The 24,030-nt window shown below is 46.7% G+C and overlaps 6 protein-coding genes across 6 annotated transcripts; 5 read left to right on the top strand and 1 right to left on the bottom strand.

Moving 5' to 3' along the window:
* Positions 1 to 1,445: 1,445 nt before the first annotated feature.
* CCR75_002565 (uncharacterized protein) lies at positions 1,446 to 2,810 on the bottom strand (the record flags this gene model as incomplete). The annotated part of the gene is made up of 1 exon (XM_067960662.1): positions 1,446 to 2,810. The coding sequence occupies one exon, from the start codon at positions 2,808 to 2,810 to the stop codon at positions 1,446 to 1,448; it is 1,365 nt and encodes a 454-aa protein (XP_067818823.1).
* A 9,899-nt stretch (positions 2,811 to 12,709) lies between these two features.
* Positions 12,710 to 13,225, top strand: CCR75_002564 (uncharacterized protein; the record flags this gene model as incomplete). The annotated part of the gene is made up of 2 exons (XM_067960661.1): positions 12,710 to 12,825; positions 12,877 to 13,225. 2 exons carry the CDS (start codon positions 12,710 to 12,712, stop codon positions 13,223 to 13,225), a joined length of 465 nt encoding a protein of 154 aa, XP_067818822.1.
* Positions 13,226 to 14,517: 1,292 nt separating this feature from the next.
* Positions 14,518 to 15,037, top strand: CCR75_002563 (uncharacterized protein; the record flags this gene model as incomplete). The annotated part of the gene is made up of 3 exons (XM_067960660.1): positions 14,518 to 14,574; positions 14,614 to 14,763; positions 14,792 to 15,037. 3 exons carry the CDS (start codon positions 14,518 to 14,520, stop codon positions 15,035 to 15,037), a joined length of 453 nt encoding a protein of 150 aa, XP_067818817.1.
* A 4-nt stretch (positions 15,038 to 15,041) lies between these two features.
* Positions 15,042 to 15,844, top strand: CCR75_002562 (uncharacterized protein; the record flags this gene model as incomplete). The annotated part of the gene is made up of 3 exons (XM_067960659.1): positions 15,042 to 15,208; positions 15,338 to 15,453; positions 15,705 to 15,844. 3 exons carry the CDS (start codon positions 15,042 to 15,044, stop codon positions 15,842 to 15,844), a joined length of 423 nt encoding a protein of 140 aa, XP_067818816.1.
* Positions 15,845 to 16,625: 781 nt separating this feature from the next.
* Positions 16,626 to 16,811, top strand: CCR75_002561 (uncharacterized protein; the record flags this gene model as incomplete). The annotated part of the gene is made up of 1 exon (XM_067960658.1): positions 16,626 to 16,811. The coding sequence occupies one exon, from the start codon at positions 16,626 to 16,628 to the stop codon at positions 16,809 to 16,811; it is 186 nt and encodes a 61-aa protein (XP_067818819.1).
* Positions 16,812 to 16,982: 171 nt separating this feature from the next.
* Positions 16,983 to 17,162, top strand: CCR75_002560 (uncharacterized protein; the record flags this gene model as incomplete). Its single annotated transcript, XM_067960657.1, has 1 exon — positions 16,983 to 17,162. The coding sequence occupies one exon, from the start codon at positions 16,983 to 16,985 to the stop codon at positions 17,160 to 17,162; it is 180 nt and encodes a 59-aa protein (XP_067818818.1).
* Positions 17,163 to 24,030: the final 6,868 nt, after the last annotated feature.

Raw genomic sequence — 24,030 nt, forward strand, 5'->3', positions numbered from 1 at the left:
GAATCCGCCAATGGAAGAGCGGGATCCGCCACTGATGGGTATCTGGGAGGTGTAAAGGCATTCTTACTAGTGTCAGAGAAACTTTGGTGGGCTTTCAGCGCAGCGCAGCTCAGGTCGTCTTTGGTAAGCTACTGAGTAGCCGTTCGGGCACGATCAGGCATCATCACGGCTTGATGCTGCCAATTCAGACATGCCGCGTACTTTCTGAGCGTCTCTCAAGGCATCCCAGCCTGGTGGCTTGCATGAGGTTATAAAGTTTGACGCATAACGACTTTGAATACTTATGTTCCCAGGTCTTTTGAATAAAAAACATAACAATGCTTTGAAAAATGCATGACGGACGCTACGGATCAAAAGCTACCTTGCTACATTTTTCGTCAGTTTGCTTTACGGACGTCATGAGAACACCATTGCTTATTATGTATCTATTGTTGGAGTAGAAGCTTGATTACGTGTATTTGCACACAAGTGCTGCTGCTCAATCAGTTAGCCTTTGCGGCAAATCGATAAGCTTTTAAAAAAACGTGCCATAAAAGTGCAACATGTTTTTGGGGCAAGAAAGTGCCTTGTCAAAGACCTTTTAAATTACAGTTTTCGTCAAAGCTGTCAATGACTTTAACGAAAACTGTAATTTAAAAGGTCTTTTCCACATCATTTTTAAAAATAAGTTTAAAGCTTGGTTTTACTATGCTGGCCACGGAATGCTATCTTTGGCTTCTGAAGTAGTAGCAAGGCAAATGCTAGTATTGTCAGTTTTGCAGCAAGTGACAGTGGCAGTTATGTAGTTCGACATTATTCTGCACCCGTGAAGCCTTCTGTCCCAGAACTGTAACGATCTACTCGTGCCTTAAAATCATAAGTCGAGTTCGCGCTCAGGGCTAGAATTGTTCTTTGCATACGTACCATGGTTGTGCAAGCTTCAGCAAGCTTCAGCAAGCCACAGCCATCTACTGCATGTCCAACTCGCCGCGCTGCGCGCGCGTTCATTTACGGATTGTACAATAAATTGTGGACAGAAATAATAATAAATACCATACAAACTAAGAAAGGGTCCTGATCAAACTTTTTGAAAATATTATGGAGGGTTCCCGACCATCGAGCTTGCGCTAATCAAGAAAGATCCAGCGAACACAAACGAAACGTTGATATCCAGTTTTTGTAACAGATCGAGAGATTTCCATCATATACATAAGTCTTTCCTAGAAAGTGTCACAATACTTCATGGTCATTAGCCTAGATTGACCATCCTGTGCTCAGATATTCAGATCTTGTCGTATCTTAGGACGTAAAACAGTAAAAGAACTAGGGTCAGAACTTGACTAAACAGAAAAATGACGACTTCAAAAGTTACTTCAAAATTAACAACAAATTAATTACGCGACGATCCTTTTGCTAATCGTAGCCATCCTAAAAATCCTCTTTCAACTGTTGTCAATGTAGCGCACCTATACTACTTCCAATGTCCGCCTTAAATACTCATCAGAGCTGTCGCTGCTTTCTGACGTACTAGCGTAATCATCATCGTAAGCTTTCTGAGGCGTCGACACACGAAAGACAAATGACTGCGCCACAATGTCATGTTGACGTGGGCTGCTAAGACTGATGGGCATCGCAATAGAGTACTTGACAAAATTGCCAAATTTCTCATGTTTAGAGACAAGGATGATCCCAACGGCCACAAGGAGAATGGCGGCAGGAAACATAATCCATTGAAACCTCGTAAAGTTGTGCGCCTGCTGAAAAAAGACGACACCACTGATGTTGCTCATTGTAATCCAGAAGCCCTGAAATACAGGATACGACGACATTGTGTCACCGCACATGGTGGCCAAATTCAGCGTATGCGTCTGTGTCAGTAGTGTCGCTGCCATCCCGGCACACAGAACATATGTTCCAAAGTACTGAAACTGGTTATCACCCGATACTGACGACGAAATGAGCTCCACGACACACTTGGCTAGAAGCACCGACTGGCCACCAATTGTACCTGAAATAGCGGCCCAATAGAGCGGCAATTTTGGGTCAATAATAAGCGTATGCTTCTCAATTTTACTCGCGTCATATCTGCCAATTTTGAGTTTTGACAGCACAATCTCGTCCAAAGTATCGTCTTCTTCCTTGTCCATTGCTGCCAACGACAAATGATCCCCAAAAATAGGCGACGGGAAGGGGGACATCATAGCTCCTTTGCTCCTTGGGGGCTCCTCCAATGCAAGCGGCTCGTCAACAATCTTTTGCTTTAAAGCAATCTCACGTTTCTTCTCCTGCACGTCATCAACACGCGGGTCGTCCTTATCATTGCTTGCGACACGCAGCGCTGGGGCCTTCGAGCGACGTGCGCGCATAAAGAGCGTCATAGAGAACGCCGTTGTGATCAGTGCGTAAAGGATGAACGGAAGCGCTTCCATAAGCGTATATATTTGCTCCATCTTGTAGTGACCTTCGTCTTCCTCGCTCGCGGCAGCCAAGACGACAACGCCTAGTGATACGAAAGCAACTCCAACGATGTCTGTCAAATACAGACTCTGCTTGAGCCAAAAGTGCGACATCAAGCAGTTGCCCAAGATGGTAGAGCCACCTCCAAGAGAAGCCACGAGCGTCTGTGGAGCAAAGCCGAGTGCCAGAAAATCACCTAGCGACGCGCTCACGACACAAACCATGCCGACCCACCAAATTGGACGCATCGTGTATGGGCGAGGCACTGCGCGCAGCTCCTCCTTATCATGCGAGTATTTCTGCAAATTTACACCGAAGATGGACATAAAGGCCGAGGCCACGGCAATAGCGCCACCGATAAAGTCGCTCCTCATGTTATCTGGACGGGGTGGTATGTGGAGGACTTTTTCTCGACTGACGACTGACTTGAACGGATGAGCACAAAGTTTGGTACCAATCAGGTGAGGGCGGAAAAACGAACGAATTCGCTTTGGCTTCACTGGCGTTATGTGTCAGCAGTCCAAACGGAGGAGGGGAAATAATGGGAAAAAGCATCGATCAAACCTCCCTTTTACTGGCTAATAAGTGATTCTTGATGTGTGGGCAGCCCAAGCCGGGATAAGACTGCCCTGTGAAGCCAGGGAGTAAACCTACAGTTTAAATTTCGATAGGTGTAGGGTTTATGATAACTAAACATTTACTGGATTGTGGTCGCCGTCTCAGCATTTCTGATGGCCGCGCCCGATCAAGAGCAAAGATTTACACAGCAACGCCTTATTAATTTTCTACATACAATCGATAACTCGCAGCATCAAGGATGTTGGGAGAAATTTTGCCCAAAACAAGTATCAGACTAGACTTACCACGGTATAATCAAGAAGACAACTTCTACATCATGCAAGCTCTCTCACCTGCAGAATATGGGCTAGCATCGATTGTCTATTCACTATGGCGTTGTCAAATTAATGCAATCATGACGAATCATCGGTAAATTATCCTAATTTTACAAGCAAGCAGTCTGGGATGCTCAAGTGTTGCTAGTTTATCTATAAAGACGATATTCATTTCACACGTAAAATGGGGACTTACTATCTCAAATGATCAAAAACCGTTTTATGACTAATGGAAATCCTCCCAGCAGCTCGAGACTAATCATTATGGCTCCCGCATCATAAGGAAGTGGCTAGTCCGCGCTCGCGAATAGGCATCAGACTGACGGCGAAAAGGCGCAAACTGCTCAGATGGAGAAGAAAGTGTTTCGAACCGTTTTTGTAGCCTTTACTGTCTGCCATTCCGCGCACACGAAAGACAACATTTATTGGCTTCTACAACAAGTTTTTCTATTAAGCACGATCGGTAAGACACTTTAGTCTTCCCATGTCCATTGCCACTGTTTACTGTCCAGAACATGCTGGTATTACAAAAATCTGTGGAATGTGCACGCGTGTGTTGTAACGGGGTGTGTCGTTACATGAAATTAACACTTAAAGGTTGTGAATTAATTTATTATCTTAAACGTAAATAATATCTGGAGAATATTACTTTACATTGCAATATTTTAAAATCTTATCCATTGGTAGATATAGGGCATTATATCTACTTGCTCCGCGGTCCAGTCAGCGCAGGACGCGCACAAAGAGAGAAATAGATAATACTTTATTACATGTTTTGTATTAGTATATAATTAAGTTAGTATCTAATAGATAGAAACAAAAGAGCTTAATTATATCAAATACAGTTTTCTTTTAACCCTCTTTACAGCAAGGGTTTTAAAGAGAGTCTTCCTCTGCACGTACTAGTGTACGTGAAGTGACGTGAGGCACCACTAGCACTGAGGCAGTGCGAAGTGGACTTGTACTGAAGCAGTTCAAGTCAGTATTGCCCCGTTAGACTTGGTAGCACTTTGTTGTCCGTCCAAGGACCACAGTTCCATCATCTAACATCGACATGTTAGATGATAATGGAAATACGCACCACGTTTCATGTGATTGCTACTCCTTTTTAAGTGACACAGAAAGGAGTGCGGTCGAACGAATGAGTTCGATCGTAGGGATTGATTAAACAAGTCAAGACCATGTACAAAAGATAGGACCTAATTTAATCATAATCTCACTTTTAATAATCCCATGGTCGTACATTGTGGTACATCAGATCCAAGACAGAACCCACTTCGTTGGCGTGTGTAGTGATTCACCACGTGTATGCGATTCCTCTTTTATGATGCCATCTTGGCCATGTTGTCCGGTTTGGACAGAGATGCTCTCCATTCAGCCATCGCCAAGTTCATAGAACATGAACTTGACGAGGCGAAGGAGAAGGTATTCTTGCTTAATCAGCAAGGCTCTCAACAGGCAGAACTGTTGACGTGACAACAGGTTCAGACCCCTGTACCTGGGATAATGCACACGCGTCGTCCCGAAACCTTAAAAATTGACATCTCTAAGTATAAGAGTCGAAGAAGACTCCATCTCAAGATGGTTTGACGAGTCGGACGATGCCATAAGGGCTCGTCGTATATGCTCGGTCAAATTTGGCAGAAGGCCTAGTGCCCATGTGCCAGAACATGGGCAGTAGGCCTTAAATTGCGCGACCCATATGTCTTTGGGTCGCTAGAGGCTTTTAAAGCCCGGCTTAAACAGACGTTTAAACCGCCTAGAGCTGAGTTTAGGGCTCGATCAGAGCTTCTGACCCTCAAGCAAGGCAAGCGTATATTAATCCATATGCCCAGCACATACGACTTCTAGCGAGTTGTATCACGAACAACCCAGCTCATGAATACACGTTGATTACGGTGTTCGTGGAAGGAATTACGGATGGTCCAGTGAAGACCCACTTGTACCGCTTGAAACTGGATACGCTTGAAGCAGTTATATCCGTTACGGAAAAGTAGGACTTTAGCTTGAGACAGGCTCAAGCTAGTTCGTCATCGCACTGTCCTCCAAGACGACACGAGCTTGGACGTCCAGAACCGATGGACCTCTATTATGTCGTAAGCGAGAAACCTCGCTTTTCGTACAACAAGCGATTACAGGAATTCAATTGCTGTCAAAAGTTAGGACACTACGCTCATGAGTGGAGTGCTCCACGGCCAGTACCGAGAGATCGGGAACGTAATTATGGACCGAATGCCAAAAAGTGCAACGGTCGCGGGTCCGACGCTGTTGCGAAATCGTAACAGCGAGGCGGACCGCCGAAAAATGGTCGGAATCAGTAGGGGCGCAACGCCCTACTGATACAGCAACCTCAAGATAATTTTCAAATCTCTTGACTAAAGTTGCTTCAGACACACAATCATTATGTGTCTCTGAGAACGTAAATAAAGATAGATATGACATAAATCGGGCTGCACCTGGCAATGATGTATCCCTAATCACGTTGAAGTTAAAAGTGACAAATGATTTGTCACTCAGAGCCCTAGTGGACTGTGAGGCGTCGGATACCTTTATTCGTCGCCAGTCGCTAGAGGATCGTAGGCTTAAATATGTTGAGCGTGACACCCTTCCACGAGGATGTCGGTGCGTCTAGCGACAGGCGCATCAGTAACAGTAATGAAACGCGTAGTAAAATTTCACTACACGTTAAAAGATATACAGTACGATGATGATTTCATCGTACTGGATTTGGATGGCAAATTTGATGTCATCCTAGGTTTACCTTGGCTTAGAAAATATAAGCCAAGAATCAGCTGGCAACATCGATCCGTAAAGATGCCTGCCACTTGCTCATTAGATGGCCATCGGATAAACGTCTTGGAGCATCCACAAGCGTGTGGATGTACTACCAGTGAGTACGATGGCCTCACTTGTGGTACGGTCGTTAATACGACTGCACAAGATCACAGTGTGATTACATATCACACTGTGGAGTAAGCTGCCGGCGGCTGTGCGAATGCATAGGCAGCACCAAGGATCCACCACTCAAATAAGTCGAGTGGATTGAGACATGAATGTACGCTTAGCGGGCGACATTCAAGGAGTATACCGGTTGTCCAAAATGGACACACGATGATCCTAGGTCGAGCAGAGAGTCAACCGTAGAAGAGCCGACTGTGATAGCGCGATCACAGTCGGAAGACGTTGAAAGACTAAGTCTCCACGTACTTGAGGATAAAATTCCTCAAATAGTTAATGCTGAAGCGATTAGACTTCAGCATTCCAAGGGATTGATCCCTCGGCAGCCTGTGGAAAATCCCAGGAAGATACCGAGACATTGAATGTCTTGGTTAATGACGGATCAAGAGTAGGCGCTTATACTCTTGCTCTGTATGCGCCTCTGAAGGTAACATTTGGAAAATAACTCAATTGCCAGCCCTAGAACCCAAGCAGTTCTTGAAAGATCTGCATAGTGGTAGAATCAAGCAAATCTGCGTACTCGTCACAGAGGACGAATACGTATTCGATATTCGATCTGCGGTAGTTTTGCAGAGAACGAACGGGTTCTCAGCAGCTCATCGATGACGAAAGTGTCCTCGATGTGAAGACTCGGATTGAGAGAGATACTACTCAATACTGGGAGTTACTTAAGACAAACCCTTATACAAGGATTTGATTGAATTCAGGGATGTGTTTCCACTCGACATGAGATCGAGCTCAAGCCGGGCTCGAAGTACTGTATCATGAAGCAAAGGCCACTGCCTCATGAACAAGTATTTGCGATCGATAAATTATATATCGATCGATTAATAGCGGGTCTTGTGAGGGAGTCAACCTCCCCAAATAGCTCTCCGACCTTCTGTGTGCGAAAGGCCACAGTAGGGTGGCGGACAGTGCATGCATTCAATAAATTGAATGTTGCACCGGTACCGGCTTAAACGCTGATACGACGAATAGACGTAATCATTGATTGTATGTCAACGAATACTATCGTTTCGTCAATTCTTCTGATGAATGGATTCTATCACATCCCTATGCGTGAACAGTATATCTTGTTCAAGGCAGTAAGCACCCCAAGCAGGATGCTAGGAGAGTGGCTAGTCATGCCACAGGGACTAAGTAATGCTCCTGCGACATTTAACGATGTGTAACCAATCTGTTAAGATCAGCGCGGGATTTCGCACCGAGCTGTTTGATGACGTCTTTGTCCATAGCAGAGCCATGATCGGAAAGTTGGACGTTGAAGTACATTGTGCCCACACCCCAACAGTTTCTTACACTCACGCGTGAACACAAGTTATATACAAATCTCAAGAAGTGAAAATTCGCTCCAAGCGAAATACCACTTCTTGGGTGCATCGTGTAATAAACACGGTGTAGCTCGGATCCGGAGAAGGCCAAGGCGATTACCGATTGGCATGTGCCAGTCGATGTAAAGGGACTTACAAAGTTCCTCGGCTTAGCAGCGTACCTGCACCAGTACTTACGCAATCACGCCGAAATGACAGTACATCTTTCTTCTTTGTTGTTGAATAATGTAAAGTGGTCATTGAACGCTAATTGTCAGCGTTTCTTCGAGGATATCAAGCAAAGCTAGATGCAATCGCCAATCCTGGCGATTGCTGATTAAGACCGACCTTTATATGTGGTCTGTGACGCCAGCGATTTTGCAATCGGCTGTGCGTTTATGCAATATTACACAAAAGGCGCAGAGCGCGTCGTCTGCTATCAGTCGCCTCAGCTTCAACCAGCTGAACGCAACTATCCAGTGCATGACAAGGAGCTTCTTGCCATGAAATACGCGCTGGCTAAGTCTAGGGTCTATCTTTTGAAGGATAGACCCGTCATAGTATATACGGACCATGCATGTTACGCACGGCCGTAAACGTCCACACCTCGCGCAAAGAATGGCGAGGCGGTTTGCTTTCTTTGCGGAGTATAACTTCTCCGTGGAGTTTAAAGCAGGACGACTTAACGTCGTCGCTTATGATTTTTCGCGCCGACCCGATTTTGAGCCGGCTGCGACAACAACAGTGAGGATAAGCCCAATGTTGCAACAATAACAATGAGCATGCGCCTACTGTTGCAACAATCAACAGTGACCATGAGCCCACTAATGCAACAATAATTTTTCTTAAAAGGTTGATGAATTACCTTAAAAATCCATTACAGCCAGCCTTGAAAGGATTGTCGAAATTGTATCGATCCTCATCGAATATACTATATTACACAGACATTGCTTGTGACACACCTCGTGTCGTTATCCCCACGCATAATAATTTGCGTTTACGCATCATGTATGAGTGCCACAGTGCACCTAAAAATGGTCATCGTGGACGTGAGAAGACCAATCTCACGATAAGTCGCGACTTCTACTGGCCACGGTAGTATGATTTCGTCCGCGAGTACACACGTGCTTGCGAAGTTTGTCAACGGGTTAAGCCTTCCCATGCTCCATTACAACCTCTACTACTTCCGCAAGAGTATTGGCAGTCTGTATCCATTGACTTCGTCTTCGGATTTTCCGACGACGATGATAGGAACAAATGTATTCTTGATTTTGATATCGTTTCAGCAAATTGGTACATCTTGCTGCATAACCGGAGTCGATCATAGCCAAAGGCTGTGCTCGTGTCTTTGTTGTAACGATATTTCGACTCCATGGGTTACCCCGTGAACTGGTCTCAGATCGAGACCCTAGATTCACGGCAGAATGTTGTAAAAATGTGTTCGAATCAGTTGCAAATGTCAACATCTGATCATCCTGAAACAGATGGTCGGACGGAGCATGCAACCGTATCCTCGAAGAGATATTATGTGGATACGTCCACTCTTTTACGAGTTAAAGCAAGTTCTTGCCAATAATATAAGTTGCCATAAACAATTCGGTGCATGCTTCTACAAAGCGTGCACCGTTTCTCTTGAATGGCTTACGCCATCCACGTACACTCGCCTTGTTTGAGAGTGACTCTTACTTAGGAGGGACGGACTCGCTCGAGCAAAAAGCCTTGAAGCTCTTGCTCATCACGTATTAGCCCTAAGGTCAATGGGATACCAATGTCAATTTAATTAACATTGGAGTGGACAAACTCAGTAATAACTAGAATGCTATCACCGACTTTGATAACGATGCTGAAAGACTCAGCATCGAAAATGGTAGTATAATAATACTCTCACTTAGAGATTGATATCTCCGCAGTGCGAGCCGGTCGCTCCGAAAATAAATGTAAAACGGAGTCAGCAGAATATTTACTGGTAGCTAGAGAAGCAGTTATCCGTTTCGTACAGGTATCCATTGCTGATGCGGTGGACCGACAAAACGAAGCTCTGACAAAAATAGAAGAGCAGCCATACGTTCTTTTAATTTTGATGACCTAGTATTACTGTCTACGGCAGAACTACCAAACATTTGTGACGAGAACGGTCAAAGGCATCCGCCAAATCCGAACCAAACCTTTATGGTCACGGGACAGAGTCTGATTCTCATCAACCAGACGATCCACTCTTTACTCGAAGGAAAAGATCTTCTGACGAGCTGTCCTTTCGTTCGCCAGTTGATCAGTCGCAACTTGCGCACAATAACTCAACCGGTCACGATAAACATTATCAACCAATCGTCACCGCTAACTCGCGGCGACGGAATGGCTTGTGGTCAAAGTTCCCCTCAAATAGTGAAGAGTGTGATCCAAATCATGATGTTGATTCGCGCCCGTCAAACGAGGCGAACACGATCTTTACTCCCCCTACGCATCATTGACGAATTCGAGTGGTGAGAAGCGTCTTGTTGAAAGCTTCTCAAACGACCGTGAGGTAAAGAGGGGTCGAACGAGTTACCTCGCTCGTTGGCGAAGGGTATCCACCCTCGCATGATAGTTAAGAACCTCGTTCCCATTTGGTGTTGGACGTTCCGGGTCTCGTCCTGCAGTACAACGAGACCCATCCTCCTCAACAGAAGGTCCATCGGAGAATGAGCACTTCCTGCGCTCTTCAAAGGATTGAAGGTTCTCAATCCCTTGACGCATCTTGTAAGAGATGAGCGTCCTCCAAGGGGATCTTCAAGAGAATATGCTTTCTTAGAGGCATGACCTGCAGCCTTTAAACAGCATGGACATGAGTCCCCCAACGAGAGGCAAGGTATCCTTGCCTCTCTAGACAAACGGTGCAGTTTATAGCGTGCACCGGCTACGGTCCGTTTATCGAATCATTCACGGAAAGCATTCAGCTTGACAAGCCAGACCCCCCCCCACGGCGCATTCTTTGCACATTCTGCACGAATGCTGTCCAAATTTGGATCAAAGGTTTAGCATCCTTCTCCCGCTTGCAGGAGTACCACCGATGCAGGAAAAAGGCATCGATGAAGAATTCCTTTTCAGCCTCACCAGGCTTGTGAAGTCTGGATGAGTCGAACAACAGAATATGATATCGATCGTTGGTCGTACCAGACCAACGTATTAGGTACCCTTAGAGGGCAACAAGGACTCTTTTCAGGAGCGAGCCGAAACGTATTGCGGTCCCTTTCCTGTTGGCTCATGTTAGCGTTAACGTGGCCCTTGGAGCGATCCCTAGAATCATCCCTTTCCTGGTGATGCAATCTAGCACCACCAGCAGCGTTCTTTCCTTCACACCCACTTTGTTCTTGGTGACGCATACTAACGCCACCAGAGTGATCATCGCCCACGGAGTCATCATCAGATGACTCCCCACCAAAGAGGTCCGACGAGTGGCTCGTGTTAGCGTTAACGTGGCCCTTGGAGCAACCCTAGAATCATTCCTTTCCTGGTGATGCAATCTAGCACCACCAGCAGCGTTCTTTCCTTCACGACCACTTTGTTCTTGGTGACGCATACTAACGCCACTAGAGTGATCATCGTCCACGGAGTCGTCATCAGATGACTCCCCACCAAAGAGGTCCGACGAGTCGAACAACCTCGTCATCTCCTTTCTAATTGTCACGTTAGAACCCAAAGGTTTAACGGACTCGGCCCGGGTGATCCGACGGCCTTTACAGCGCCATTGAGTCGGGCGATGCCGGTGACTTGGACCAGTCATCTTCGATTGGTGTAACAGGTGGCTTGTCACCGTCACCTGCCATATCATCAACAGATGACATGTTTCAGTCACCTACAATGGGAGGAGGGGGTGACGTATTCCCCGCAGAAGACGCATTAGCGTCTACTGAAATTTTTGCATTACCAACAGCTGCACTGATCGGTGCAGCTGCCAGCTTTGCGGCCTCACGGCCCACGCGCACAGACTTGTTAGTCTTTACGTTGGTGTTGGTCAAAAATCAATTAATAAAAATTAAATCGGTATTTTGATGAAAACCAATAACGAATAATTACAGCGGCATTATAGTATTTCTTGTCACCCTATATCAGTCACTTTAGTGACTGTTGGTTATAGGGGGGTGATGTAACCGGGTGTCCCGTTTCATAATGAGTATTTTCTGTAAGATGAATATTAAATAATATTTCGTTTGAGAGGACACAAATAAAAAGGTACAAAAACTATTATCTTTATTAATTTTGACTTTATTAGTTCCAATGTTTCCAAATTGGGTAAGGTTGATGCAATAAGACATTAGGTCTATTGATTGGTTGATTTAAGTGTAAAGCAACCACGCCAATCGTTATGAGACACGATTGTGCTCAAGGCGCCATACTTAGCTATAAATATAGTAAGTTAAGTAGTAGATAGAAGATCGTTACGTAGGAAACTAAATATATTTATTACAGTTTTACTTTTTCACTATACTAAAGCCTTAGTCTAGACCTTTGAGCTAAAGACCCTTAGCTTCATAAAAACTACCTCTGTACCTTTGTGTACGTAAAGTTTCGAGGCACCTCACCTGCACTGTAATCAGTGTGAGGTTAATTAGTTCTGATCAGTGCCAGTGATAGATGCCCGTTACAATAATGAATATATCGGCCGCCTTGTTGATGACGAATATGGTTGGCATAGATACGACAGCACCATAGAAGGTTATCATGGAAGCATCTTCGAAGAGAGAATGCAACAAATAATGATGGCATAATATGACATACCTAAGAAGATGAAACTTTATCATGGAGTATCTTCGTCGAATAGAAAATGCAGGTGACATATATGTCGAAGCGTAAGTACTGTGATAAAAGGATTATGACATTACGTTTTACCTACTTTGCTTATTTGCGCGCCTAACGGCTGCTCACGCCGCGTGAGTCTTCTGTCCAGTCAGTTTTCTTACGAAAGTTCGAACAGCTTTTCTCTCTATCCTCATTCTATAAGCACTTTAAAACGCCCAATCAGAGGAAGTCGACCAGGAGTGGTGATAAAACAGCTAGGAACATACTCAAAAGGGGTTGACGGACAGCTACGCACCATGGAGAAACCGGACGCATGGTGCGAGGACCCCTCCCCCAATGGGGACGGCCCAGGAGAACTTGGTCGGAGATGCAGATATTATAGTCCGCCACGGAGCCCATGGCGGCACCGTGGACTTGACGACGGCCCATATTGGTGGATATTCGATAGCAGGGTGTGTGCATATCTATCCGGAAGCAGAGCGGTCATAATAGGGGCTTTCAAGCGAGAACTATGCAGCGAGTCACGTGGCAACGGAAGCGGCAGGAATTGACCGATCACTCGAAAGTGGCCCGCATGATGTCGAGCAAGCAATGGGAACGAATCGGCAGCGAAAGGGTATGGTCGGGAGAGGTAACTCATCAGCTACGAACATTCCTGAAGTCCCGCAAATGTGGGAGTTGGAAGCATTGTACGGGAGCCTGGTGCAAGACTTCAAGGGTGCTAAGAGAACGCCTTTCCGTGGGGCATATCAAGTTACCGTGGCGCATCTTCGCGAATGTTATAATTTGATTTCAGCTAAGCGTGAGAGACTTGCGCCACAGATACCTGAAGTTACAGCTAGCAGAACGTAGACTGCTAACGGTTTTTTCGAGGAAACATGTATCAAGGTAAGAATGCTGCTTTAAGCAATGGGAACAATATGCGACAACAATCAGCCAGAACATACTTAACACAGCGTGGATGCTGACGACCACCTTAGAGCGTCTAACGAGTAAGCCGCGGTGGTCTAAATTGCCCGTGCTATATTAATGAGCGAAAACTCACGGTGCCCAACAAAATAGCGCAGAACCGCAGAGAGCAATACCAGAAACACGGTATGAGCGCTTTATTTTTAATCCAGTATTCTCCTTAAAGCGCACGCGGCTCAAATCCCTTTGCAAGCAAAATTGTGGACTGATTAGTAATCAGGAGTTTTATGAAGAGGCCGTAGACGAATGGCTGATCATCCAGGGGCTGGCAGAAGGGCATATTGTAGGCAGGCAGCTGCCACGATTCCTAAAAGCGAATTTCACATTGCAAAAACAATTACGACTGCATAGTACAATTCAGACTCATGTAGAACGGAAACTCAGCTTTAAGCTAAGTTGAAGAAGTGCCGTGCAGGCCAGATGGCAACACATGCTGGCATTGGAGGAAGACATCCTTCTCGCGGCCTAAAGCACGAAGGTGAACCGACAGGAGCTGTACGACCTGCTGCAGAACTTGAAAACAGTCACTTTTTTAGACCTGGCTACCGCAAAAAAATTATTTTTGGTTAGTGCCGTTCAAGCAAGCGATCTACAGGTTGAAAACAGACATGTACCATCGTCAGGGTCAATTTGAAACGACAAAAAGGTGTTAAATCTTCACGGTCTCATCGAACATAGGATATGAAATCCGCATGTGCAACGTTTCCCGTTTCGTTGACATCGGCAAAATATTGGCGTTCATAAGTAAGCTCAGTCCAGTGCCGCATGACCTGGAGGATTTGGATACATGCACCACGAATTCGCGGACGTCAAATGTTTGGAAGTTAACATTCAAGGTTGCCCGATGCCCACAGGTCTTACGGCACATCGTTAGGTTGGACTAGTTGGGGATGTATCTTATCCTAAAAATCCAGTTGTCGGAAAGCAACTCCAATGCTTGAAGTGCCGAGATAAAGGCCACACCATGGCACGCTTTGGCTACACTCCTGATCAATTGATGGGAGAGGAATGTTTGATTGCTACAAAATAAGAGATTGTAGCGTTAGATGATGTGGCAAAACATGGAAAAAATGAGGGCAGCGGCTACGCGATTCCATATCCAACAGGAAACAGCGGTGATTTGACAGCGCACCATTCATCCTCGTCCGACGTCAGCGGATAGAACGAAAGCTTAAATGGCGAAAGGTGCGGAGATGCTCAAGCGGCCCACAGTAGCTACAACTTCCGTTCCAGTAAGTCAGGCTTCATAATAACTAGAGAGCTCACTAAAGCCTAAGCCAAGAACTCCATGGATCGCCCTTTTGGTGCGGGCTAAGCAGCGCAGTGTTGCCCGCATGAGTTTGTCGGCGTCAATCGCCCTTTTAATGAAGTCACGATACGACAAGCTTGGTCAGGAAGAGCTTCAAGACGGGCCTTCACCGGTCAGGAACCTGGGTCATCGGTCCTAAGAAAACCATCATCGATTCAGCATCAGCCGTAGCAGCCATAGACCCTTCGCTTCCTATTGTATCGGAGCTGGCGCAGTTGCGCAACGTCAAAGTGAATCCACCGCCAATTCCAGCAGTGCCCCAAATTGGTCAGTCTCAAACAAAGAGAACGAGCAAACATATCTCATCTGACAGCAACAGCGCGGCGGGATTCTCTTTCGAAGGAGGCAGTACCCATATTAAACGATTCAGCTGTTCAATCCGTTGACGACATGGCGCGTCAACTTCGGCTTCGAGAATTCATAACACCAGCCACTGGTAATTGTATGGTCATGGCCACTGTACAAGCGTTAAGTGATATTGACTTATCCTCAGCAGAATTAACGCTCTCAGCGGAGACCGACAGCCTCAAACGGGGTATAAAGTATACTGGTCAACTGTACATGAAGTAGCAATGCCCACGCGAAACCCGGGTCACTACACTAATCGGAGGGAAACGCGGATGGACCGGAATGGAGGTAGTATCAGCAAAGAAGCAGTTTCAATAATACCTGGGAGAATTTGGCAGTAGTCACTCGAAGCGAACAGCTATTGTTCATGATCACAATTGGGGTGGGTGTGAAATGCTCTGCGTGGCAGCGAATTTTCTCCTATGTAAAATTTATGTCATCGCGAAGGGAGGCTGTAATTCATGCTATGGGTGATAAGCAAGACATGTGAAAAATGTGGGGTTCTGGACGTATTCTACCTTTTTACTTATGTTATTTAAAATTAAACTATTCACTATTTATAATTTCCCGAATTAATTTCATAATATTATGACTAAATTTTAACTTTTATCTTTAATTTAATTAATTTTGTATATAAGTTTGGAAAAAAAATATTTTTGTCATTATGTTTTTTTACCAACAAATTGTTTCAGTGCCAGGATTGAGCCTATAACGGCCAAGTTACATCAGTCGCCGTAACAAACTGTATTGAGATGGGTGAAAACTTCTCCTGTCGGCGGCGGAATGCCATCAACACATTGCTAAGGATAAGCAAAACTCGGAAGGTCCTGCGCCATTTGTATTAAGGTTCTGGGGACAACATTACTCAGCAGTTGTCCATCGACGAGTCGCAGCCAAGCCCTGCCAACCTGAGGTCGCCAGTATTCCAACATTTACAGCCCAGTCGCTTGTTCTTCATCTGACATGGAGATGAAGGAGGTGAAGGACGTACCGCCATTTGACCTGACTGTGACCCTCAGGAAGAGTAGCCGCATTATAGAGACTGAAAAGCGTTAGGACGAATTAGATATTTGGCAGCAGCTACAACGCGTCATATCTCAAATAAATCAATTCCCGGCACCACCCCGGTTTGATGATTTCCTGAGTTTTTTAACGTCAACCGTTCCAGAGTTCTCACACAGTGATCAGGAGAGGCTGCGCCTCACAACAATCAGCACCTCTATGACAAGCCCAAGAGGGAAGGCAAATCGGACAGACTGATATGTAACGACGCAAGTGGCCCCAATCTCGGCGATCGAAAATAGTAGGACATCAGTGGTCAATTCAATTGGTGTCGCGACACCCTCAGTCGCCTCACAAACAGAAGCCAAGCAAACGAGGCCATGTGGCAACACCAGACGTGCGCGACCATCACAATGGCGAAAAACGCAACCGCCTGAACGATCTTGTCCTTAAAAAGGGCGGTGTGAAGGATCAAGTCGGGGAGAACTAGCTACATTCGAAGTCCCGGTGCTGTCCTACAGGTCCTGGCAGTAAATGTGGCAATCATCAAGTATGACTTGGCCAGCATCTTTTCGGGCACAGTTTCTCACACTGCCGAGTAACACATCCCACTAGCGACAAGCGATGGATGCAGAGCCAGTCAAGCTGATGCAGTTGCTCCAGACGTTTCTATTTAGGCATGATCTCCTCAATGCCCTCGATGATGCGGTTTATGTGGCCTGGACGGCTGCTTGGCGTCAGGAGAGTATGTTCAAGGGACTCATGGACTACCGACTAAACTATGACTGGAAAATTGGAAAGATCGAATGACCTGTATCGCATTAACTGGCTTACGGCTAGCCTCACTTATCGACAATACGGATGACTGGCTCAAATTACGGGACCGTGGTATGGCAGTAACAAACTCCTACGACACTGTACTGTAGCCGACAAAGCTCGGTTGCTACACACGCCATATTACATAATGTAGACATCAAGGCCATGCCTGTTAAGCCGGTGGAGGCAGATCCGGATCTACCCGATCATATACGTCGACATTTGGCTGCGTTCAGCTCGCACGTTCATTGCAGACGTGCATTTCTTGATGCTGAACACCAGCAGGACTGGAACGTCTCGAAGCCCTTAGTGATGAAGAGTCCGCTGGACAGACTCGTGTGCTAAGGCGGTTACAAAAAAATTGTGAAGAACCGAATATCATGGTAACGGGCACTTGGTTGACTCTACGTGATCGAGACGCGTTCACTGAGCATCTTAAAGCCAAAGATCTCTTTGCGGCCACTGGGTATCGCAGAAGGATCAGCGGCACACCAGTGCGTATCATTCGCGAAATCTAAAAGAATTCAAAACGGTAGACCAGCCATCATGGATGAGCGGGTGGCGACTGCATGGACGACGGCAAAATACTACCGCATGAGCCATTCAAGAGACATAGATTAATTCGGAGGATGCAGCTAGAAAGGCGACGAATCGATGGTTCAAACTGGTCATCTAGTATCACCAACAAACTGAGGTGTCGTCCTATTGGAGCGTTAGTGGTGAGAGACCGATGGAGTGGCTATATTGCTTGACCCGCGTAAGCAGCATCTCTGTCAGACATGACATCCGGAGCTTTATTCGAAACGTGTGATAGCAGTCGTCGTCGAATTTAACTTGGTGGCTAACGTCTATGCGCCAATGATAGACATGCAAGAGAACGACTATTCGGCTGAATGCAGCAGTGGCCATGGCCCAATTTGGATGTGGTGCTTATGGGCGATTTAATTGTGTCAAAGACCGCATCCTGATTGATTCGGAGGCTTGCGCTTGGGCAGACCGTAAAGCCCAAATTGGCGTCGCTTAAAGATGCTCCAAAACTTGCGACTCAGCAATGACGGAAGTCGTACCGGAGCCGACTGACTACTTCACGTTCTGGAATGCCCGTTCTGCCAGTAGAATTGATCGCTTTTATGTGCGAACCATTCGGACCAACAGCACATTACCTTGCATCGTGATCAGCAGACCGAGGCGGCGTTTAAAAACCAAATCAAGCACGTTCGTTAGCCTATTCGGACGCCGACGCCCGCACGAGTACATAACGACCTTATGGCTGAGTGATCCGAAAGGAGGTTGGTTGGCTGTCACAGCGTGAATATGGGATGCCATTGTCCGTAATTCTGCTATCAGGATTCGCGAATACAAACAAGGGAAACACAACGGACTATTCGAATCCGACGGAGGATTTATACACAAACTCGTATGCATCTTCTCATCGACGGAGAGGAACTTACACCGGCCCAGACTATCCGACAAGGTTACAAGTTGGATCGGACTATGGACCGTCTACGATGGCAATTCAAGCAGGCGTCGAATTGGGGAAGATCAATCTATTTCGGGGCTTCGCCGGATTCATGGGCAGCCTTTTCGACACAAGGATATCACCACGATAAATTTTGCTTCCGAATGGCAACCCATGCTCAGTCAGACCCACAACGCAGTTTCAGCCAGGGATCTCAAACAAGCGTTACGTGACCTTATCATCATGCCGTCAGAATGCATTCTGTCCCAGGTGAACACTGGGGTCCTTCTGGCACCTTTTACATTGTCAAATGTTCTCCAAGCAATCACGTCGCTATCGTGTCATAAAGCTGCCGGATCAGACGGCTGAACAATGATTTTATGAAAGACTATCAAGCACTACTAGCACTAGCACTCGTCACTATAACCAATGAGTTGCTGCAAGGTCGGTCGCCATCAGCTCCTTTCTGGAGGGCCTCATCATCCCGCTCCAAAAAAAGGATGGGTGATCTATGGACTACCGTCCGATAGCGCTGCTGCAGACGGGTTACGAAGTAGTAGCCAAGGTTTTGGCCCACCGCTTCCAACGAGTCCTCAAAATTTCTATTTTTGACACCCGACAGGGTTTCGTGCCTGGACGACAAATGTCTAAAACAGATATGATGATGACGGCACATCTGACGTCGGCGTCACATGACCCGGATAGGCAGTCGGATGCCAGTCGGGCAATTCTACTGTTGGATTTTCGCAAGGCATACGACACCGTCTCCCGTAAGTTTTTATTGAAGCTAATGCGATGCTTAGGTTTTGCAGAGGCGCTCATTGCGATGATTCAAAATCTTCACCGAGACATAACCGCGCAACTTTTAGTGAATAGTATCGTATCGGACCCTATTCCCAATCTTTCTGGGATTCGACAGGGTTGCCCGTTTACCCCTCTGCTCTTTATCCTCGTAGCAGAAATACTAGCAATAGCGATATCGCAATGTACACTGATCAATGGTCTGCAGCACCAGGGTTTCCAGATCGGGAAAAATATTCTTAGCTTTTGTTGAAGACTCGACAGTTCTCCTGCAGCAGGCGGGGTAAGTACCGCTGACCATGATCATCGTTAAGCGTTTCGGTGAGCTTTAAGGTCTTTCGTCTAACCAGCAAAGAGCGCCTTGATTTTCTCAACGCAGCTCTCAATGTCATCGAGTTTGAAGGCATTTACGGTACTCCAACACGGCCAAACCACTCGGTATTTAAATATCAAATAAGAACTGGAAACCTCGTTGACGCAATTGGGCATTACTGATCCGAAACGTCCAAAGCGGCTCGCCACAGCGGCATATATCTCAACTAGCGTCGGCACCAGAATACTACTGCTGAATGCTATCATGCTACCGGCAGTGATATTTACAGCAGCGACTTTCCGGCTTCCACAATGGGACCACAAAAATTGCATAACATTCAAAAGCAATTTTTGTGGCGTCACTCCACGTTAAAGGATAGCAGACATAAAGTCAGACCAGATCTGCTGTACACGCCCCAGGGTGCCGGAGGAATGGGGATCGTCTCTCTAGACGTCACAATAAGAACCCAGAGCCTCAAACATGCCATGAAGTGGTTGATTCGAAAGCTTGAAAAAAATTCTACGCATGGGTCGCGTGGACGTTTTAAGACACAACAGACTCGGCTATTTTGAATCTATCACTCGCAAAAATCAAGCCTAAAAGACTCAGCATGGGAAAGCGTCACCTCCGACCATCAGCACGGAAGTTCGCGCGTGGATAGCGCCGGAGCAAGAGGGCTGGACGGCCGTCAAACGGCACAGCAAAGGTGTTCTTCTCCGGCTCGTGACACACCTCGTCATCTCAAGATCGAACCAGGAAGTACTCCTATAATATGCAGAAGACATCCCAACACGCGCACACATGTATACTCGGAAGCACAAAAATTTCTGGGCGACTTATCGGTGGGATCAAAATCCGTGGATTGGGGATGTTAAAGGCGATATGCTATCCACGACAACCTACTCCCTGCTGCAAGTCTGTCCTATCGCGAGCTTACGCATTCTGCGGGTGCCAACGTTGGACTACAGCATCCGGATCCCGAGCACAGGATAGCTTTCGTATCATACACTTCCAAAACTGAGAAGATGGGCGACTGCCATCCTAGTAGCTAGTCCATATCTTCAAGTGGCAGAACAACTGCAAATACTGGCTCAGCTAACGCTTCGAGGAAGGACTGAGAGTGCTCAACAACTATATCTGGACATCTGCCAGTCCAGGTGTCGCGCACGGACCATCGGGCACATTCAGACCATCTGGCCAAAATCGTGCTAAATCAAGCCGACAACGGGGTCCATTGGACCATCAGAAGCATGAGAGGTGCTCCAGCAACCATTCAACAGGAGCTGAGGATCATACAACAGCGGACACGACACACTGCACTTGTGCTTGCCGCGCATCCGAAGCTCGATGAAATTCCTTGTAGACTCAAGCCCTCCATCAATAACATGCACGCAGACGGAGCTCTGTATCGTCAAGCACTTCATCGAGTAAAACGACGACAACATCCGGCGCTAAATGCTATTTTCACTAGGCTACAGCACCGGGATGGCGCTCCGGGTGATAGGCACTTCCAGATGTCACAGTCACTGGCACAGCTTTGGGCACACAAAAATACTCTAACGGAATATCAAGTCTGGGAATGTTACATAATAGAAACTCATCAATTGAATTTTATACTATCCGGGAAGAGAGACGGATTCGACTTGAAGAGGCATTTGGCCTGCACCGGGAAGCACGAAAGACTCGTGCACATCCTTTGGGACTGCAAAGGTTTGCGCAAGTGTTAAGCGTACACTATTACTCTGTGGGCTTGATCGAAAGTCTCCCCTGCGCATGTGCTTCAGTATAAACAGGCAGCGCTATCGCGATCGGCACCAGAGCAACCTTCGAGCCTGCGGGTAGATATCAAGCACGTGTTTCCGGATTCAGCTGACGAAGTTACATCTTTATGGATGCAGCGGAACCGGAACGCTTAGAAGCAGGAACGTGAATCATCAGAGCAATAGCTAGCAGAAGTCCGTTAAGTGCTCCTACAACAATTCCTTATGGTCGCGATCAAGGAATAACGGAACGATCGTATTATGGCAAATGGTATCAATCTACGCCTAGCAGCCGACTGTTTAAGGCAACTATTCCATCCCAGCAACCGGATGGCACAGTCCACGTCAGCGACAGGACTGGCTTATTGCCGTGGCTGAGAACTTTCAGAAATCCTGTCACCATAATGGTAAATGGACAGTAAGGTTATTATCATCATACTAGATACATTGTCGTGAGCCGCCACTTGTACCTAGGTGCCTGTTTTTTTAACACTCCTTCTCGTCTGCGGCACCATGGATTTTTTTCTTTTCTTCCCGACAACCGCCTTTTCGCAGACCGATTAACGCGCACAGCGAGGCAAGCTGGCAAGGTGCAATTAAAATCGCACGTATTGCACCACTACGATACTGCGTCGAGCGTAATCACGCACAAATTCGAGGCGCACATCAATATCCTTTGCTTCCAGGGACGAAGCTTGGCGTCCAGCTGCTTGATTACAGCTTATTTGTAACATGCATCGACATTGGCAGACAGGCGCCGTCCTAATCTTGCAAAATATCGCCCGGATGCCGAGTAAATCACGCGCCTGCTCCAACGCGGCGACGAACTTCGCTTCATAGTGGAAAGCGAGACGTCGCCTAGCTTCTATTCCGACAAGCTCACCGCCATATCATTCAAAGTATGACACCCCCTGTCAAGTACTTCCGATATGTCTTGTCGGCAGCAAAGTTGCATCCGAATAAGACCCCAGATTTACCCTTTTTGTTCGCTTTTTGCTGGCAACATACGCAGTTTTAAATCGCGGGTGCCCTTCAGATAACGATCAATACGCTTAGTTAGTTTAAAATCGTGGACGCGAGGCTGGTGAGTCTGGAGCGTCGCCTTGTCGGCGGCGAACACAAAGTCTGGCCGCGTGCAGCGCGCCACTGTCAATGAGCGATTGGAAGCTCCGGATGCTTGGGCCATCCTTATCTGATACTTTCAGCTTAATTCCAGACGCAAGATTCTTTGCAATTCTCTTTACCGTGTCTTAGGACAAGCCGCTGATGAAAGTGCAAGAGTGTTCCACTTTGTATTTCCGTTCTTAGTTCCACTGTCGCTTCGCCAGATGATATCGTCATGATGACGTCAGCTGACGTGCCTCTTCCGCAAAAATTTGCCATCGCACTATATCCTCCTGGTTCTCTTATCCTTACTTCTACTAAGATTAATTGCCGGGACAAGATCTGCACCAATTCTCCCTTTACGTCCGCCCCGGTTCTTCTTGTCTCTACTGCGACGTTCGGTCTGAATACGGCCGGCCTTGCCGCAATTGGAACACGTGCGCGTCTCCCGCTTTGAAGGGACTTCGTCGACGTATGAGACTACATCTCGCCCGAGTGCACTGCGCGCTTTAATTCTCACAGACTGCGCGAAGTGGGCGAGTTGGGCTTGGCNCGGTCATAATAGGGGCTTTCAAGCGAGAACTATGCAGCGAGTCACGTGGCAACGGAAGCGGCAGGAATTGACCGATCACTCGAAAGTGGCCCGCATGATGTCGAGCAAGCAATGGGAACGAATCGGCAGCGAAAGGGTATGGTCGGGAGAGGTAACTCATCAGCTACGAACATTCCTGAAGTCCCGCAAATGTGGGAGTTGGAAGCATTGTACGGGAGCCTGGTGCAAGACTTCAAGGGTGCTAAGAGAACGCCTTTCCGTGGGGCATATCAAGTTACCGTGGCGCATCTTCGCGAATGTTATAATTTGATTTCAGCTAAGCGTGAGAGACTTGCGCCACAGATACCTGAAGTTACAGCTAGCAGAACGTAGACTGCTAACGGTTTTTTCGAGGAAACATGTATCAAGGTAAGAATGCTGCTTTAAGCAATGGGAACAATATGCGACAACAATCAGCCAGAACATACTTAACACAGCGTGGATGCTGACGACCACCTTAGAGCGTCTAACGAGTAAGCCGCGGTGGTCTAAATTGCCCGTGCTATATTAATGAGCGAAAACTCACGGTGCCCAACAAAATAGCGCAGAACCGCAGAGAGCAATACCAGAAACACGGTATGAGCGCTTTATTTTTAATCCAGTATTCTCCTTAAAGCGCACGCGGCTCAAATCCCTTTGCAAGCAAAATTGTGGACTGATTAGTAATCAGGAGTTTTATGAAGAGGCCGTAGACGAATGGCTGATCATCCAGGGGCTGGCAGAAGGGCATATTGTAGGCAGGCAGCTGCCACGATTCCTAAAAGCGAATTTCACATTGCAAAAACAATTACGACTGCATAGTACAATTCAGACTCATGTAGAACGGAAACTCAGCTTTAAGCTAAGTTGAAGAAGTGCCGTGCAGGCCAGATGGCAACACATGCTGGCATTGGAGGAAGACATCCTTCTCGCGGCCTAAAGCACGAAGGTGAACCGACAGGAGCTGTACGACCTGCTGCAGAACTTGAAAACAGTCACTTTTTTAGACCTGGCTACCGCAAAAAAATTATTTTTGGTTAGTGCCGTTCAAGCAAGCGATCTACAGGTTGAAAACAGACATGTACCATCGTCAGGGTCAATTTGAAACGACAAAAAGGTGTTAAATCTTCACGGTCTCATCGAACATAGGATATGAAATCCGCATGTGCAACGTTTCCCGTTTCGTTGACATCGGCAAAATATTG

This window comes from Bremia lactucae, linkage group LG10, assembly GCF_004359215.1.
Source record: "Bremia lactucae strain SF5 linkage group LG10, whole genome shotgun sequence".
Taxonomy (NCBI): domain Eukaryota; phylum Oomycota; class Peronosporomycetes; order Peronosporales; family Peronosporaceae; genus Bremia; species Bremia lactucae.